We start from the raw sequence: 18,377 nt of genomic DNA, 5'->3' as shown, positions 1-18,377 counted from the left end.
TATGATATCACACACTCTGTCATTAAATTTAATCATATCCGTTGTTTATACCTCTTATCCTGTTGCGGGTCGCAGGTGAGCTGGAGCCAATCCCAGCTGATGTTGGGCAAGTCACCAGTCTGTCGTGTGGATAATATAGAGACAGACAGCCATTCACATTCACACCTATGGGCAATTTAGGCCAAGTTTACATTAGACCGTATCTGTCTCGTTTTCTTCGCGGATGCACTGTCCGTTTACATTAAACCGCCTGGAAACGGGAATCCGCCAGGGTCCACGTATTCAATCCAGATCGTGTCTGATCCGGTGCTGTGTAAACATTGAGAATACGCGGATACGCTGTGCTGAGCTCTAGCTGGCGTCGTTATTGGACAACGTCACTGTGACATCCACCTTCCTGATTCGCTGGCATTGGTCATGTGACGCGACTGCTGAAAAACGGCGCGGACTTCCGCCTTGTATCACCTTTCATTAAAGAGTATAAAAGTATGAAAATACTGCAAATACTGATGCAAATACTGCCCATTGTGTAGTGATGATTGTCTTTAGGCTTGCCATCCTTCCACTTGCAAGTGGTAAGTGACTTGCGCACAGCGGCTCAGTCCCGAATCACTGCTCGTGCACTACACTCGCGCGCTCTGTGAGCTGCGCAGGGCCGGAGTGCGCACCCTCCAGAGGGCACTCGCTGTTCAGGGCGGAGTGATTTGGAGCGCAGCCGCTGAGGAGGAAGCGGTGAGCCGCACTGACACATTTCAACTTGCGTGCCGAATTAGTCATGTGATTAGCGTATCTGTGTATTGGCGTTGCTGTGTGCACGCGAATCGTGTATTGGCGTTGCTGTGTGCACACTAATCGTTTTTAAAAACGTTAATCTGATGATCCGCTGATACGGTCTAATGTAAACCCCACCTTAGAATAGCCAGTTGACCAAATCTGCATGTCTTTGGACTGTGGGAGGAAACTGGAGCACCCTGAGGAAACCCACACAGGTATAAGGAGAACATCAAACTTGACACAGAAAGGCCCTGGTCAACCAGCAGGTTCGAACCCAGAACCTTCTTGCTGTGAAGTGACGGTGCTAATTGCTACACCACCAAATTTTGGGGAGAGTTTTATTTATAATATTGTAAATGTATCCCTATTTCATCTTTTTTTTTTTTTTTCCATCACACAAAACAAGTGCTTGATTAGGTTTTGGATACATGTTCTGCAACGTCGTTTAATTATCAGTCAGAGATTTGCTGCCGTTAAATATTTAATATATTCCAGTCTTTGTGCTTTGATGGGAAAGCGTCGTGTTTGGAATGTCTTTATTTATGTGCTTATAAAATGTCTTGCCTTATTAGTCATAAAAACTGAAAGTCTGCTATTTTTTGCAGTTGATTTACTTACTGTACGTTTATGTTTATTTTGCCTGTCATACAGTGGAGTATAAACAGATGTGAGAATGCTGAGCTAGTGCCTTGCAGTCTGTCATGTGCATGAAATAATGTGATATGTGGACGTTTCCTCTTCCTTTCATCCAGACTGTTGAACATGGATTCCCCAGTCAGCCCAGTGCTCTGGCCTATGACCCCAAACTGCAACTAATGGCCATTGGAACTAAATCAGGAGCCATCAAAGTGTATCCTTTTCAAATATTTGGACTGTATTATGTTTCTGTACTGTGGATGTATGTTTTTTTTTTTTCTTTGTGGAAAGAAAGCTTTAATGAATATGGAATGATGTAAAAAGTGCATGAAGAAACCAAAACAAAATTGTTGCAGCATAGTTTATACAGGTTGTAAAGGAAAAACCCACCTTGAATATTAAATAAAAAAAGCTTGCATAGTAAATAAGAAGTGATCTCAGAATTTCTTTACTGGATAAATATCTGAATAGACTTTTTTTTTTTAATTTAAAAATGGACAAATTAGTTCATTTTTTACTTTTAGTAGTTTTCCTGCATGACCACTTGTGATTTAATAGCACTACTGGGATTTCGCTCTACTTAAAACGTGATGCAGCAGTGCTTTAATCTGTTCTGCTCTCTCACCTCTTCATCGATGCCCTCTACTCAAACATAAAGGGTTCCAAAACTTAAACTTTCACGCTAATACCACCATCAACAGCATCATGCTTGTCATCTTAGTGATTGCTGTCTATCTGATTTGAGTCTCTGCTGTAACGGTGTTGTGTAGCTGCATTGCATCCTGGAACTTCAAGTCCAACGTTTTGTCTCTAAATCTTCTGTAGATTTATGATGATTAGATTTTTAGTGATTGCACGATATACAACATTATTGATATTCTTTTCTTTAGTTTTCTTATTATTTTGCCATTATTTGGATGGTATCGCCTCTCGCATTTTGAGAGAGAGACCCCAAACTAACTTTAAACCGTGCGGTATGATCGGGAATGGTGTGTTTGTGTATAGCTTTTGGATTGACGCACCCGTTTTCTCGCTCTTGTGTTTTTTTTTGTTTTTTTTGTCCCGCCCCCCCATAGAGAATGAATAAGACTCACAAATCAAATCGTCTTGCTCGGACAAGCTTTATCAGAGATGCACCAAACTTGATGTGATACCTCAGGCCAACTCCCCCTATACGCACATGCAATCGTTATGACCCGCGCTCATCTTTTCTTTTTACCCATCCCTTTTTCCTCCATTCATGTCTGTCTATTCATTTTTGTCCCCGTTCAAATGAATGGCGTTTTGGGAGGAAAAACTTTCAGTCTCTGTCCAATTTTTTGCTGTTACCTTTGAAGAAAATAAAATGTATGTAAATATAAAATTTTGATTTTATTAATTTACTTTTTGTTTGGGAAATTCATGCTAATGATGCTGTGATGTTGAATAAATCTAATTTAAGTGACAACTTGCTACTGTCATTCAATAGTCCCATTTTTGGAAAGTACCGGTATATCCATTAACGGTCTGCTGCACCGGCATGGTCACCCTGCGGTGTCTTCAGAGAATGCACTTTCTAGTTTTATGTAATGTTAACATCCCTGGAAAATGCCCAGTGAGAAAAGAGGCTCTTGTTCTTTTGTTTTTCTGAGTTAACAGTGAAACCTGACCCTTATCCCTTATGTTTATGCCTCTTAATAAACATCATAACTGAACACAGCTGTAATGAAAATGCTACACCAAACAAAAATGTATCACCAGAATTGCATCATAAATATTTAATTATTCCCATCTTTAATGTTTCTCCAGATGAGGGTTTCCTCTAATTGGGACAGTATATATATATATATATATATATATATATATATATATATATATATATATATATATATATATATATATATAAGAGGTGTCATTTAACTACAGAGATTTTTCAGCTCTTGTGTGAAACTTTTTTTTTTTTTTCTCTCGAACAGTTTTGGCATTTAGGAAACGAGCCTGACGTGTCTCCCTGTTCCCATTGTGTTTTGTGTTGAAACAGTGGTTCATATTGTGCCTAAAGCATTGAAAAATGGTTTGAAGTATTCCCACAGTTAATGTGTTTTTCTTTTTCCTTTTTTCCCCTGGGTTGAATTCTTTCGTGTTGATTATATTGGACATGGCCATGCTCTGGGGTAAAGGAATGTTTAGGAGGGTGTAATTACTCCTATCAGGCTGTGTAGCTGGAGACTCCTTCAGCAGCCAGTGATTTATCTGGCTGGTTTGATTGGGCTAAACAGCACAGCAGGAATTATGGAGACATTCTCTCTGACATTTTTATTTTTAATCCTCTTGCTTTCATTTGGGACATGTGAGACGAGGATACAGAATGTATGCCCTTCTGTCTGGGTCAGGACATGCCCTGAGCCGTTATAGTGGTGGGCATCATGCACACAGTGCAGATCTTTGAGTCGCACTGAGGAGTGCTTAAAGGAGGCTGGTACTATCAGGCACAGCCGAGCCAAGAGGCTGACTCTGAAGCCCTGACTCTGAAGCCCTGACTCATCCTGAGCTCTGCTCGCCTTCGTATCTGTCCTCCAACTATCCTGAACAATCTGACTGCTGTCTCTGAATGAGGATCAGGGAGGAGAGTGGTGAGGTTGATGGGTGGGAAAGGAAGAGGCTGTCCTGAAGTTAGCTAATAAGTAGTTTAGTTTTGGGAGTGCATAATCTTCCTAGTCTTGCTACACATAGGGTTGTAGTGGAGGATTATAAGTTGGGTTTTTGCCATGCATGTGAGTGACCTGATCAGCCATAAAAGATTGCTTCTGAAAAGTCACTGTTTCACAGCTTGGGCCATCAGTGCCTTTTTTATGAATCCTGCTTCTGAAGAGCTTTTAGAAAGAAAAGTATGCCAGCTGTGAAACGTTATCTTGTTTCCTTGTTTACATTTGGGCCCTAAGGTGTTTTTCTTGTCTTCTAAGTAATGATTGGCATTCTGTTCTGCATTTAATAATAGAACCATAGCCTGCTTCTGACACTCGTGTGGTACTTCTGACTTTATCGAGTAACGTTATTCTGCACGCTTTGCCTGGAGTCCATCTTGAATTGGTTAGACGGCAGGAGCCCATAAATTCCTTCCTTCACCATCTCCCCATCACTCTGAACCTTAGATAAACATTGCTTTATCTGGCTTTGTTTTCAGCTGCTGATAGATGAAGATGGTACAATCAAAACTAGATAAGAACTAATATGATGTTTTCTTATTTTGGACTGCCATAGATGTTTGTTAATTTTGTCACTCGTTCGTGTGCATTTCCACAAGAAATTTGGCATTCATGAAAATCCTGTAAATTCAGAAAAGTGTTCATATTCTACTTCTGCTCCTGAGTGTGTGTACGTTTTATATGTAAGAAGACTAACTAATGTAAGCCTTGGAGTAGGGTTAAAAATCAAATCACATAATTTACATGGATTACTGGACTTATAAATCTGGAATATATTGTTGATTTTTTTAATTGTTTTACATTACGTTTCAATATTTAGTAGACACCCTTATCCGGACCAACTTTGAGTCTATCAAAACACATCCTCATGCTAGTTCACTAGGTCAGGGACTAAGAGTCCCATCAAGAACATTTAGTGAAACCAGTTGTTTTTATATTATTGGCATCAATTACAGAATAGGGTGGCACGGTGGTGTAGTGTTTAGCGCTGTCACCTCACAGCAAGAAGGTCCGGTTTCGAGCCCCGTGGCCGGCGAGGGCCTTTCTGTGCGGAGTTTGCATGTTCTCCCCGTGTCCACGTGGGTTTCCTCCGGGTGCTCCGGTTTCCCCCACAGTCCAAAGACATGCAGGTTAGGTTAACTGGTGACTCTAAATTGAGCGTAGGTGTGAATGTGAGTGTGAATGGTTGTCTGTGTCTATGTGTCAGCCCTGTGATGACCTGGCGACTTGTCCAGGGTGTACCCTGCCTTTCGCCCGTAGTCAGCTGGGATAGGCTCCAGCTTGCTTGTGACCCTGTAGAACAGGATAAAGCGGCTAGAGATGATATGAGATGAATTACGGAATATGAAAAAAGACCCAATGCAAACTCGTAAATTAAGACAAATAAAACTAATCATTTACATATGACAAAAGAAATTGTGCTGTATAACTAGAGGATGGGTCGGTCTACTTTTGCATAGCTGTAAACCATAAACAAATGCTTCAGCTGATGGAAGATTTAGTGGTCACTTGTTATTGGCATAGAATTGAGTCAAAATGACCTTCCACTTATGTCTTTTTTTCCTTTATCCTGACTGTTCATTTCATGCTCGCAGCTGTTTGTGCACTTGACCTTTTATGGAGTTTTATGGGTGTCACCACATGCAAATGAGCTGTAACAGGAATGTGCTTTGCACTTTGAGTGATCAACATACACAAACCAGTATAAAGAATCAATTTTTCTGTACCTTTTGTAAATCTGGATGAAAATTTTTGTTCCGTTTGGCTGATGCAAACATTTCCACATAGTTTGCTAAAAGATTGGGTAGTTAATGTTTGCTTAGATTTAGAATTGTCAATGTGCAGAGTATCATTCTTTGTACGTTGCTTAATAAATCCAATATGATGTGCTACATATACCAGATTTACTATTTATGGTTATTCCAAAAAGGGTAGCTTGGTTCTTTTGCTGCACACAAGAAACTGATTAGTGTAAGCTGATTTGCATTCCCTGGAAGTGGAAGATGTATTGAAATGATAACCAGTACCAATAAGAAATAGAAGTACAAAACTAATCTTATTAAAAATGAATGGCAATAAAATCCTTGGGCAAAAAGCCAAGAATGAAAAAGAAGTGAGGAGTATGAGACCGTTTAGGCTAAAACATGTCAGGTGCAGTGATGTTTTAACTGAGGAGTTAATCCAGTGCGCGTTTGTGTGCCCGCAGCTCTGTTATGCAGTTTATTCAACTAGGAAACATGTCAATTTACTTAAGTCACATTTAAATGATAATTTGGTGAGCAAGGATGTTTTATGTTCTTGTTTCCTCATCCTTGTTCCTTTTCTTTGCACCCTCTCGTTACTTATTTGGATGGAGGAGTGAAGGAGCCAGGAAAGGAAACAAAAAGGCACGATTACAGAAATGAGAAACGCCCACTGATCGTACAGAAGGCTGGAGAGGACATTTAAACGTTGGTGTGTCGTCCGTTTCCACCCCCCCACCCCCGCATATTTTAGTTAATGGGGTGGGATATTAAACTGGAGTCAGGAAACCAGTATGTGCAAGCAACATTATTTGTGGTTAATGTGCTCCATTTAAGTAGAAATAATAGTCTTTTTTTATAAATACGAGTAACAGTAATCCTCCTATAATTATAGTGTGACTATATGTCCCTCATTCTCTAATCTAATGGAGTCTTCCATCTTGAATTCCATTTAAGATCAAATTGTGCGAGCTTTTCTTTAGACAAGAGCACGGAATAACCAAAATGTGGAAAATATTGAGTTGAGGAACTTGCAGCAGCAATTTTCAGCTATTGACGACATGCATGACGACGTGATGAGCTTGATTTGAGAAATTGTATGCATAATGTACGTGCATGTAAACAAGTATGTTTAGAAGCGCATAGATAATCAACAATCCAATCCGGCTGCCTCAGTAATCCATGTCTGAAGAATGGGCCCTGAAGAGTCGTCTTCTCACTCTCTGTAGACCAATGTCTAAGCGAGATGTTTGTGTCCTTGTTGCTCGGTTTGGATTTGTGCAAACACTATGAAATACGAGCTTTGCTCTTCATAAACATGCTTTTGCTCCAACCGCACATTGAGGCACAGGGTTGGGGACTCTGCTGTAACTGTGTGTGTGTGTGTGTAGGGGAGTGAGGGAGAATGGAACGTAATGAGATGTCTGGAACAGAGGGGCTGTTGGAGGAGCCGGGTTCACCCATAAAGAATGTATGTTGACTTGCCCAGAGTTCATCCTCTGCAGTAAGGGGAGATTCTTCTGAGGCTTTGCCCTCGGCCTGGCCTCGCTGAAGGCGCCTTTTGAAACGGTTTCCAAGGCCACCGCTCTAGAGCTCAGATAATTGGGATGCACTGCTGCTTTCCACTTCTGAGCTTCGCTCCACCCTTTTTGTCGTTTAACTGTCAGAACGGTGCTTTGTGTGCTTCAGATTACAACGGTGCCAAAATGAAATGTCATCTCTTGCCGACACCCTCATCAGGTCGGTTTCCATCTGATTTGAGTCGTCAATTTAATTTGATCCAATTTTGGTCTCCCATAACTGTTTGCTGAGAGCTGTACAATCCTGTTGTGTTTAAACACATACAAAAAAGCGAGTTTGCTCTTTGCTGAAAGGAGCATGTTTGCACATTTCTGTCTCCGTCTCCAGAATGTCTGCCGAACTCCTCATATCTTGTATATTTAGATTTACTCCACAAGGACTTGGTGAGACCTCAAAGAGGTGTTTTGCTTTTAATTATTACTTTTTTGGACTTGTGGTGGCATGTGGTGATTTTCTGTACAGCTCAAAACCTTGCAGTGCCTGATCATCAAGAGGTTACAGACCAGTAAGAGTCAGAGTATTGGTTGCAGTAAAAGATCCTTGTGCAGAGTTTATTTTCAAAATCTATTAAAAAAAATGCCAAGAGCAATCTTTTATGAAGAAATCTTAAAGTATCAGTGGTTTGACCATTTGTGATATTGATGACTGTTTAATGCATTAAATAATTTTGTCTGTTTTGGCTAATACAGTAGCTAATGAAATGACAGTTTCTTGTAACACAACGCTGTTTAAAAGAGACATTTTACACCTTTTTTCCACAAGTTGACACAGTTCCCTGAGGTCTTAATGAAACGTCTATGCTATGCTTTGGTCAAAATATCGAATGGAGAAAACACCACAGCTCCCTTCTGACCCGGTCTTAACAGCCCTGTTCAAAACGACCGATTTTGAGCACCTGTTCTTTGAAGAAGAACTTTTATTCATCACACGTACACTTGTGAAATTCCTCTTTTGCATTTAACCCATCTGAAGCAGTGAACACACACGTGAGCAATGAGCACACGCATACCCAGAGCAGTGGGCAGCCATGCTAACAACGCCCGGGGAGCAGTAAATTATATCATTAAATGATAATGAGCCACTGCTCAGTCCACCCACCCCTTCTGCTGGCCAATCAGAGCACTTTCCTCATGAATATTCATTCACAAAGGCAGTTCTCAAGCCCTGAGTGGAGATATTCAGATGATGGGGCGGAATCATTCTAATGAGCTCCACTTGTGACATAGAAAGTGGAGCTGAATCTGAACGGCTTGTTGAAGCTCATGTTTTCTGAAATAGGCAGAACAAAAGAAACTGACCGGGTATCTTATTTCAGAGTTTGTTGGTTGTTAGACACTCCAGATACCCAAAAGTATCAGCACAAGCACTGAAAAAGTGAGTTGTTCATTTTTTGTAACCTGTCCCCTTTAATTCTCTGATATAATTAGACTGAAATGAATTTTCTGTAACAGCACAGTTCTAGCAGTAGTGCCAGCTGTAATTCAAACTACAGCGCTATATTAAAACACTCATTCTAATAAATTAATAATTTCTAGCGAAACAGCTTACAGAGGGGTTTATGGTATACAGCAGATGCTCCACATAATCTAATCTAACAAATCGAAATGTTTTGTCTCATCTCATCTCATTATCTCTAGCCGCTTTATCCTGTTCTACAGGGTCGCAGGCAAGCTGGAGCCTATCCCAGCTGACTACGGGCGAAAGGCGGGGTACACCCTGGACAAGTCGCCAGGTCATCACAGGGCTGACACATAGACACAGACAACCATTCACACTCACATTCACACCTACGGTCAATTTAGAGTCACCAGTTAACCTAACCTGCATGTCTTTGGACTGTGGGGGAAACCGGAGCACCCGGAGGAAACCCACGCGGACACGGGGAGAACATGCAAACTCCACACAGAAAGGCCCTCGCCGGCCCCGGGGCTCGAACCCAGGACCTTCTTGCTGTGAGGCGACAGCGCTAACCACTATACCACCGTGCCGCCCCCGAAATGTTTTGTGATTGAATAAATAAAACATTGATCTGGTGAATCTTTTTGTAAGGAGATGTTTGCTTAATGTTTATGAAAGGCTTCTCGGGTGTTAAGTCAGTAGGCCTTCAGGACAGAGGACTGCACTTTACAGTTAATTGGTAACAGAACAGCATTTCCTTTTTTTTTGGGGGGGGGGTCTTATTAATTTGGTGGGGGGCTAGTGAGGGACCAATTGGTGTAACGTATCCAGGTCAACGTTAAATGCAGCCATAAATGGTTAAAAAAAAAATGACTTTGACATGTTAAGTATGCCAGTTGTCAGACTATAGTTTATGTAGCATGTAATTACTTAAATTTATATTGGGTATTTATTTATTTATTTATTTATTTATTTATTTTTTACACATTTAACTAGCATACACTACCGTTCAAAAGTTTGGGGTCACTTTGAAATGTCCTTATTTTTGAAAGAAAAGCACTGTTCTTTTCAATGAAGATCATTTTAAACTAATCAGAAATCCACTCTATACATTGCTAATGTGGTAAATGACTATTCTAGCTGCAAATGTCTGGTTTTTGGTGCAATATCTCCATAGGTGTATAGAGGCCCATTTCCAGCAACTCTCACTCCAGTGTTCTAATGGTACAATGTGTTTGCTCATTGCCTCAGAAGGCTAATGGATGATTAGAAAACCCTTGTACAATCATGTTAGCACAGCTGAAAACAGTTGAGCTCTTTAGAGAAGCTATAAAACTGACCTTCCTTTGAGCAGATTGAGTTTCTGGAGCATCACATTTGTGGGGTCGATTAAATGCTCAAAATGGCCAGAAAAATGTCTTGACTATATTTTCTATTCATTTTACAACTTATGGTGGTAAATAAAAGTGTGACTTTTCATGGAAAACACAAAATTGTCTGGGTGACCCCAAACTTTTGAACGGTAGTGTATCAAATCATGGGAGGTGCATTTTTTTTGTGGCTAAGGAGAGCACTGTCAGAACCTTTTCTTCCTGGTGTGTACTACATACCTTTTTTAAAAGGTGTTGTCTTGATTGTGAATGTATCACAAACGCACGAACTCAACTACATTATGAATTGTCAGCATCCGCCTTTCGTTTTTTGGATTTTGCAATTATTACCGGAGCCCTATAGGCATAGAGTGTGGATACATAAACAAACCCATCGAGTTGTTTTCTGATGGTTTCGGTTCTGTGCGTGCATGCCTACCACCATAGGAAACCCAACAACTAGTGAAGTAGAGTAGTAGTTGGGACAGTATAGTAGTGAGTAACTTGTCGCTGTTGTCGCCTGACGTTTTGTACAACGTAAGGAAACAGTATAGTAACTATAACGGTAAAGGAATAAAACAAAAGAGGCTGGCTATGATGTAAGAAAATTCTACAACCCAGGAACAGATGGGAGCTCCGCTTTTAGGCAGTGCCTAAATCTCTATATATTTGTTTCATTGTGACATGAGTGCTTAGGACTGCTTTCCGAGTGTAGCATCCATCCATCCATCAAGTAGAACTTCTAAAATAATTGTAGCATTGCATTTCAGCTATTAAATGGTCTTATATGCTGTAAAAGTTCTGCTTTTAGGATGTTGGCAATCTAGTCAGCTGCATGAATTCCCATGAGGGTGTCCGCTGCAGAGGATTTGAGCTGCTTGAAGAATCAGCACTGACACAGCTGTAAGCAATGCAGGGAAATGGCCTTCCTCATGCTGTTTTCAGGGCACTTCAGGGAATCTCTTCCACTCTCCACCCTCAACATCACAGCAGAGCAACGCCGCTTCCTGTATGTTTTCATGTGTGAAGGGGTGCGACTGCAAAATCGCAAACTCTTGTCTGGCCTGAAAAGGTCTTCCAGTTCAGTTAAGCAAGGCGTTTTGTGAAGGACGGAGTCTCGTGTTTCATGGGCAACGCTGTTCTCACGTTGTACTGTGCTCATGTCTGATTGAATGCAGCTGAGGAAACAGCCTAGTAGATTTTCTCATTATGTCCCCACTCCTCTCTTCGCCCTGGTTTTGCTTAGTCCTCATTTTTATCCATTGTTGCGGCTATGCCGTGTTTATATTTCCAGAGTCTCTTTACATTTTCAGGAACTTTGACCTGTCTTGCATATTTGCTGTCCTCCTCACACTTTCTCTCTTGCGCTTATCTCTTTCTCCTCTCACTCATTCATGTGGAAGCATCGGTCACTAGCCATTAGTATTCTGATGCAGGCGTCCTGGGCACACAGAGAGGGCTTAAAATCCATCCCCTTCCCCCTCCGGTAGTGTACTTATTAGCCTGTGAGGACACTTCAGGTTTTTAAATGCACTCTGTTAGCTTTTGGAAACCTAAGGAGCACTAGCACAGCGCATTTGAATTTTCTTTAAACTGAAAGATCTGGCACCCATGAGCATTAGAGGCTTTGTGTGACTGAATTACAATAAGTTTAAATATAGCTTTGCTAAGCTTGTGAATCTTTCACGAATCTCATTTCAAAGCTGTGTATCACATCTAGTTTAAGCCTAAAAATAATGAAAAACTAACAATCTAAAACTTGGATGTGGATGTACAATTGGGTTGTGGCATGAACAAATTGCCAGTCCATGCTCTGGGTAACTGATACTTACTTTTTGTTTGTTCTCTCCAACTGAAACTGCTGACTCTGAGATCGTTTCTGAGGCCGAGTTCAGTATCGGGGGGTGGGGCAGTGGGGGTAGTGGGATTCGGGGGCAGATTAATAGTTTGTTTATACAATACAAGGTTTACAGAAAGTGAGGCCTTTAGATTTTAGATCAACAGTTTTTTTTTTTTTTTTTTTTTTTAAATTAAATGTCTGGAATTATTTTACTTCCGATACAATATAGGGTTCAGCAATAATACCTTCAAATGCTGATCAACCATTTTACAGTATTGAATGAATGATTCATTTATGCATTAGCTAATCTCTGAAGGGTTTCCTTAAAGGAACAGTCCACCATACTTCCATAATGAAATATGTTCTTATCTGAATTGAGACGAGCTGCTCCGTACCTCTCTGAGCTTTGCGCGACCTCCCAGTCAGTCAGACGCGCTGTCACTCCTGTTAGCAATGTAGCTAGGCTCAGCATGGCCAATGGTATTTTTTGGGGCTGTAGTTAGATGCGACCAAACTCTTCCGCGTTTTTCCTGTTTACATAGGTTTATATGACCAGTGACATGAAACAAGTTCAGTTACACAAATTGAAACGTAGCGATTTTCTATGCTATGGAAAGTCCGCACTATAATGACAGGCGTACTAACACCTTCTGCGCACTTCCGTATCAATGCGCTGCCGAAGTGCGCAGAAGGTGTTAGTACGCCTGTCATTATAGTGCGGACTTTCCATAGCATAGAAAATCGCTACGTTTCAATTTGTGTAACTGAACTTGTTTCATGTCACTGGTCATATAAACCTATGTAAACAGGAAAAACGTGGAAGAGTTTGGCCGCATCTAACTACAGCCCCAAAAAATACCATTGGCCATGCTGAGCCTAGCTACATTGCTAACAGGAGTGACAGCGCGTCTGACTGCGTCTGACTGACTGGGAGGTCGCGCAAAGCTCGGAGAGGTACGGAGCAGCTCGTCTCAATTCAGATAAGAGCATATTTCATTATGGAAGTACGGTGGACTGTTCCTTTAAATCTGGTGTATCATATCTGGTGGCCTAAGTTTTGCCCGTGTAGCTGTGCTGTCTCTGCTGACAGTCTCCGCTTGTCTTGGAATCAGAAAGTGGGAAATTGTGCCATGGTGGTTCAGTAAAGTTGCATGATGTGGGCAAATGATAGTTTGTTGGATCTTACGATTATGTGAGGTTTGATATGTTAATTTAATAAAAGTAGCTTTTTCCCTGGCATTAGGATGAGTTAATGACCTCATCGGTTCATTTTGACAACATTTTGTAAAAAAAAAAAATGTAAGCCTGTTTTATTTAAAAGACTTATTCACTACTCATGCCACTTACCTGTTATATAAGATGCTGTTATTGGTTTGTACATCCTACATAGTGCACACCTTTTTGGTATTCATCTGCCAAAATAAAAAAATGCTGGAAAAACCTATCTGAATGTAACCTGACGATAAGTCAATCTGTTTTCAGGAACGTCCGATTGGAAAAATTCATATTAAAACTACTTTTGCAAATACTTATTTTTATACTCAATCCAAAGCCTAGGACTTGTTTGAACCTGAAGTGCTGATAGTGATGTGTTGTGCTTCTCAGTACTTACTCTATTCTTCCTCCAGATCTTTTTCAGTCTAACGGTGGTCAGTGATGGCAGTGGTTTGTGGTTGATCACATAGTCCATGTTACTACTCTAATGATGACAGCATCAGTACATACCATGGAATAATGTAACGTGCTTTCAATTATATAGAAAAAATGAAAACTGAAAAAGTGGAGATGCGTGATTTTAAACAGACGGCGACGTGTTGCGATTTAAGAACCACAATCATTTGGCACCAGTTTAGACAAGCTCGTTAATGTCAGTCAGTTATGTTTAATCTACAGTACCAGTCAAAAGTTTGTACACCCCTACTCATTCATGGGGTTTTCTGTATTTTGACTCTTTTCTACATTGTAGAAGAATACTGAAGACAACAAAACTATGAAATAATGTATGGAATTATGTGGTTTTTTAAAAAAAAGTTTCAGTTAACAGGTGTGCCTCGTGAAAAGTTAATTAGTGGATGAGTTTCTTGCCTTCTTAATGCATTTTGAGATCAAATAGTATATAATAAAAATACGCTAAATGGCCTTATTCCACAGCTGTAGTAATCCATATTATATCAAGAACCGCTCAACTAAGTAAAGAGTAACGACATCATTAAGATATGACGTTTTTTTTAAAAATATAAATTAAAACTTGAATTAGATGGTGTGTCCAAACTTCTGATTGGTACTGTACATCATATTTCAATCATGACCACAGTTGTTGGCGTCCTCAAATAATTAATTATGCAGCCATAGTACACCGTTTAATTACTGAGGTTGTGCCATATAGAAGAGACATGGCAACATTGGATAACTGAAGTAGAGCTTGAACACAAAGCTCGCTGTCTGTCATGATTCAGACCGTGAAATTGCATTCTCTCTTGCTAGGTTTGCTGTGAGCGCTTCAATGGGTAATTGCCCAGCATTGTTGGGGGGGATTGAGGAGAGAGGACGGCTACTGTGGCCTTTGGGCCCTATTTTGTGTGTGTGTGGTTAGCACCATGAGCAATCAAGGGCCCAGGGGACTGCTTCACACTGAAAATGAGGAGCAGCCTAGGTCAGGCAGTTAATTATGTAATTATCTTATTAATCATTGAAATGTATTTTTCATTGGATGTCTATAGGATGTGTGAGTGTATAAGGTAAAAATGAAACTGAATATCAACTTGGATTTCAGAACTTGTAGAATCTGCAACTTCTCGTTAATTGACTCATTTTTATTTTAGAGTGAAGTGTGGGGGCGGCATGGTGGTGTAGTGGTTAGCGCTGTCGCCTCACAGCAAGAAGGTCCGGGTTCGAGCCCCGTGGCCGGCGAGGGCCTTTCTGTGCGGAGTTTGCATGTTCTCCCCGTGTCCGCGTGGGTTTCCTCCGGGTGCTCCGGTTTCCCCCACAGTCCAAAGACATGCAGGTTAGGTTAACTGGTGACACTAAATTGACCGTAGGTGTGAATGTGAGTGTGAATGGTTGTCTGTGTCTGTGTCAGCCCTGTGATGACCTGGCGACTTGTCCAGGGTGTACCCCGCCTTTCGCCCGTAGTCAGCTGGGATAGGCTCCAGCTTGCCTGCGACCCTGTAGAACAGGATAAAGTGGCTACAGATGATGAGATGAGTGAAGTGTACAAATGAGGACTATATACAATATAATGAGTGAAACCTTGATTTCGTTCAATAAATCAAATCTGTGGGGTTTTTTTAAATCAGAAAATATCTACATATCTAACGTGTATACTGAATTTGAATGTTTTTGCTAATGTTTTAGTAGGTAGAGAGATTAGAAGGAATAAAGTTAAGGCATAGTTTCGAAAATGAGGGATTAAATTTCAAGTATATTTCAAGTATATATATATTTTTTTCCTATGATGAATAAAGACCCCTTAAACTACTGTATTTATTCCTGGTATATAAATATAAAGATTGGTGAGTGGACTGTATGGATCAAGTTCTACTTTCCAATCTCCAATCTAATGTGCAAAAGCCTCGTTTAGGAGACGAGACGGGAATTTTTTTTTGGGGGGGGGGGGTTCCTACATTTCCTTTCCCACTTTATTAAACCGTGCTCTTTCATTGTTGCTAGACACTGCCAAGCTTTAAACTGTTTACCATTTAGATTTTGATCTGAACATACTGTACTCAAGAGCTTGGATTTTTATTTTTGATGATTGTTATTTTTAAGAGATGTGGTGCGATGAGTGATTTATTGAGGGGAAACCTAATTGATCATTTGACACGTTATCTCTTCTGTCTGGGGCAGTTGAGATCTGTGTCTTGTCTTGTGTCTCCTAATGGAACACAGCACTGATGTCAGGTGTGAGTTGAGATTCATCCTTAGGGTGGCCCTCATGGGGAAATGAAGAGCAGCCTTCCAGCAGAGGGGCTGAAGACTGCCAGAAGCCTCTTGCTGTCCTCAGTTTCACAAAGTGTGCTGGAATGTTCCTCATTCTCGGGTCAAAAAGTAGCCGGATACTTAAACAGGAAGTCGCTTATTTAATATCCCTTGTTCCATTTCAGGGAAACTAAGCTGCAGTGTTGTGTGAAGGACTTCCTTTATCTCTTTCAGATATGCTTGCCCAAAAAAGATCAACTTTTAAAATATTTAATTGTCTGAATGGATCCTGGGGGAAATTTTGGGAAAGGGGAATGGAATGAATTGTCTTCCAGAAAAGCGAAGGGCTTTCTGTTAATGATTATTGATTTGTGGTGTAATCAGTGCGGTTTCTAAAAGCTTCGTCCAGCTGCTCCTGACCCCCACCCCTCCTCCTTCCTCCTCCTACTGCTCATGTGTTTTAATCCCCACACACCCAGCACATTCCAGCACTGAGGCCCAGTTCACTGCCCCCCCCCCCCCCAATTCAGTCCCCAGCACATCCTCCTCACGTTCCACACATCCTCAGCCTCTCCCACTCCAGCCTTTAACTTTTCCATTAGATGAATGACATAATTATAAATAACAGAGCAGAAGGAGGGAAAAGGAAGTTTAACTGTGTTTGTTACTTTTGTCACCAGAAGTCTGTGCACAACTGCAGAGGATGTACGTTGGCGTGGCTCCCTTTCAAACAAACAGTAGAAGATACAAACGCATGATAAGATGGAGGTTTAATTTTGGTGTTTTTTTGTTTTGGTCAGCATCCTGATCCTTATTGTGAATCTCTACCGAGAGGAAGGCAGCATTCGCTGATACTTATCTTAATTTAAACTTCTTTAATATCCCAGGAGTTGTGTTATAAACAGTCGTTGTGATCAGTACCCCAAAATAAATTCATTGTTTTTTCTGGGTCTGCTGAAAATGTTTACCCTTCTACCCCAGGCCCAAGTAGATAATGTTTGCTTTTCAAACCCTTTATAATGTTTGCACAAGAGCAGCAGTACTGCCTTTGACTATGAGACCCCCCACTTCAAAGGATGCAGATGCGTACACGAGTCCCCAAGCGGCATAATAGCAGTGCAGCCATGGCAGCAGTAAAAGCTCCAAGTCAATGAAGCATAATGTCTTGTGTTAGCTATTGGACCCCAGTGTGAAGTGCTGGGTTTGTCGTCTTTAGGCTGTCTTTTGTTCTAGGTTCAACTTTCTGTCCTGCCTGGACGCCATGCCTGCATCTGTCTCCACTTCTTACACGCCTCCAGATGTTTGCAACTTCCCCTCTGTCTTTTAATAATAGCACTAGTCCACAAGAGGGACTTCATAAGCCTGAAGCTTGCAGACTTTTGTTATAGCACTGTCCTGTCTAGTTTTCATGTGTGAGAAAAATGTGAGAGGAAAACTGTGTTTATAGTTTTGTCTGTTAAACCTCCCTGCTCCTCCGACCCCCATCTGCAAGGAGCTTTATATGGTTAAAGCTGGAGAAAGGGGCAACGTAGATAGTCTTCATCTTGTTTGGCTTCTTATCCTTCTCGTTGTTGGTCTTTGTTGACGTCTTTGTCGCCTTCTTGTCCTATATTTAACTCTCATTCAGAGGTCTTGGTACAGCTTTAGGTCTGCTATCATCTGTCTAAAAAGGATGTGCTTCTGAATGTACAATACATGAGCTATACTGTGCCTCTGTTATTTTTTATTTACACACACACACACACACACACACACACACACACACACACACACACACACACACACAATGTTTTTGACTCCTTTTACATCTCATCTCATTATCTCTAGCTGCTTTATCCTGTTCTACAGGGTTGCAGGCAAGCTGGAGCCTATCCCAGCTGACTACGGGTGAAAGGCGGGGGTACACCCTGGACAAGTCGCCAGGTCATCACAGGGCTGACACATAGACACAGACAACCATTCACACTCACATTCACACCTACGGTCAATTTAGAGTCACCAGTTAACCTAACCTGCATGTCTTTGGACTGTGGGGGAAACCGGAGCACCCGGAGGAAACCCACGCGGACACGGGGAGAACATGCAAACTCCGCATAGAAAGGCCCTCGCCGGCCCCGGGGCTCGAACCCGGACCTTCTTGCTGTGAGGCGACAGCGCTAACCACAACACCACCGTGCCGCCCCTCCTTTTACATATTATGCCAAAAACAAACAAAGGTGTGTGTGTGTGTGTGTGTTAAATAAATACCTTAAGTACACTTTTGTTGGAAAGTAGATAGTTTGCTTCTTCCTAGTCATTATATATGCTCCATTTCTGCTGTCAGTCCAATTTTATATTTAAGTTATTCCACGAAATCGAGTCATGCATGAGCTGATAGCCAATGAGGCGTGTAGCACCGAGTTGGCTATAAGCCATGTACAGTGAGATTGTGGAT

The 18,377-nt window shown here is 41.2% G+C and overlaps 1 protein-coding gene across 1 annotated transcript in view; it reads left to right on the top strand.

Moving 5' to 3' along the window:
• The window catches only part of llgl1 (LLGL scribble cell polarity complex component 1), a 50,969-nt gene that overhangs the window by 1,395 nt on the left and 31,197 nt on the right, over positions 1-18,377 (top strand). The window contains exon 2 of the mRNA XM_060943018.1: positions 1,527-1,624. Within this exon, the coding sequence (XP_060799001.1) occupies positions 1,527-1,624 (98 nt within the window). The remainder of the gene's footprint in view (positions 1-1,526; positions 1,625-18,377) is intronic.

The sequence above is a fragment of the Neoarius graeffei genome, chromosome 16 (genome assembly GCF_027579695.1).
Source record: "Neoarius graeffei isolate fNeoGra1 chromosome 16, fNeoGra1.pri, whole genome shotgun sequence".
In the NCBI taxonomy this organism is placed as follows: Eukaryota; Metazoa; Chordata; class Actinopteri; order Siluriformes; family Ariidae; genus Neoarius; species Neoarius graeffei.
This window is presented reverse-complemented; position numbering and strand designations above follow the sequence as displayed.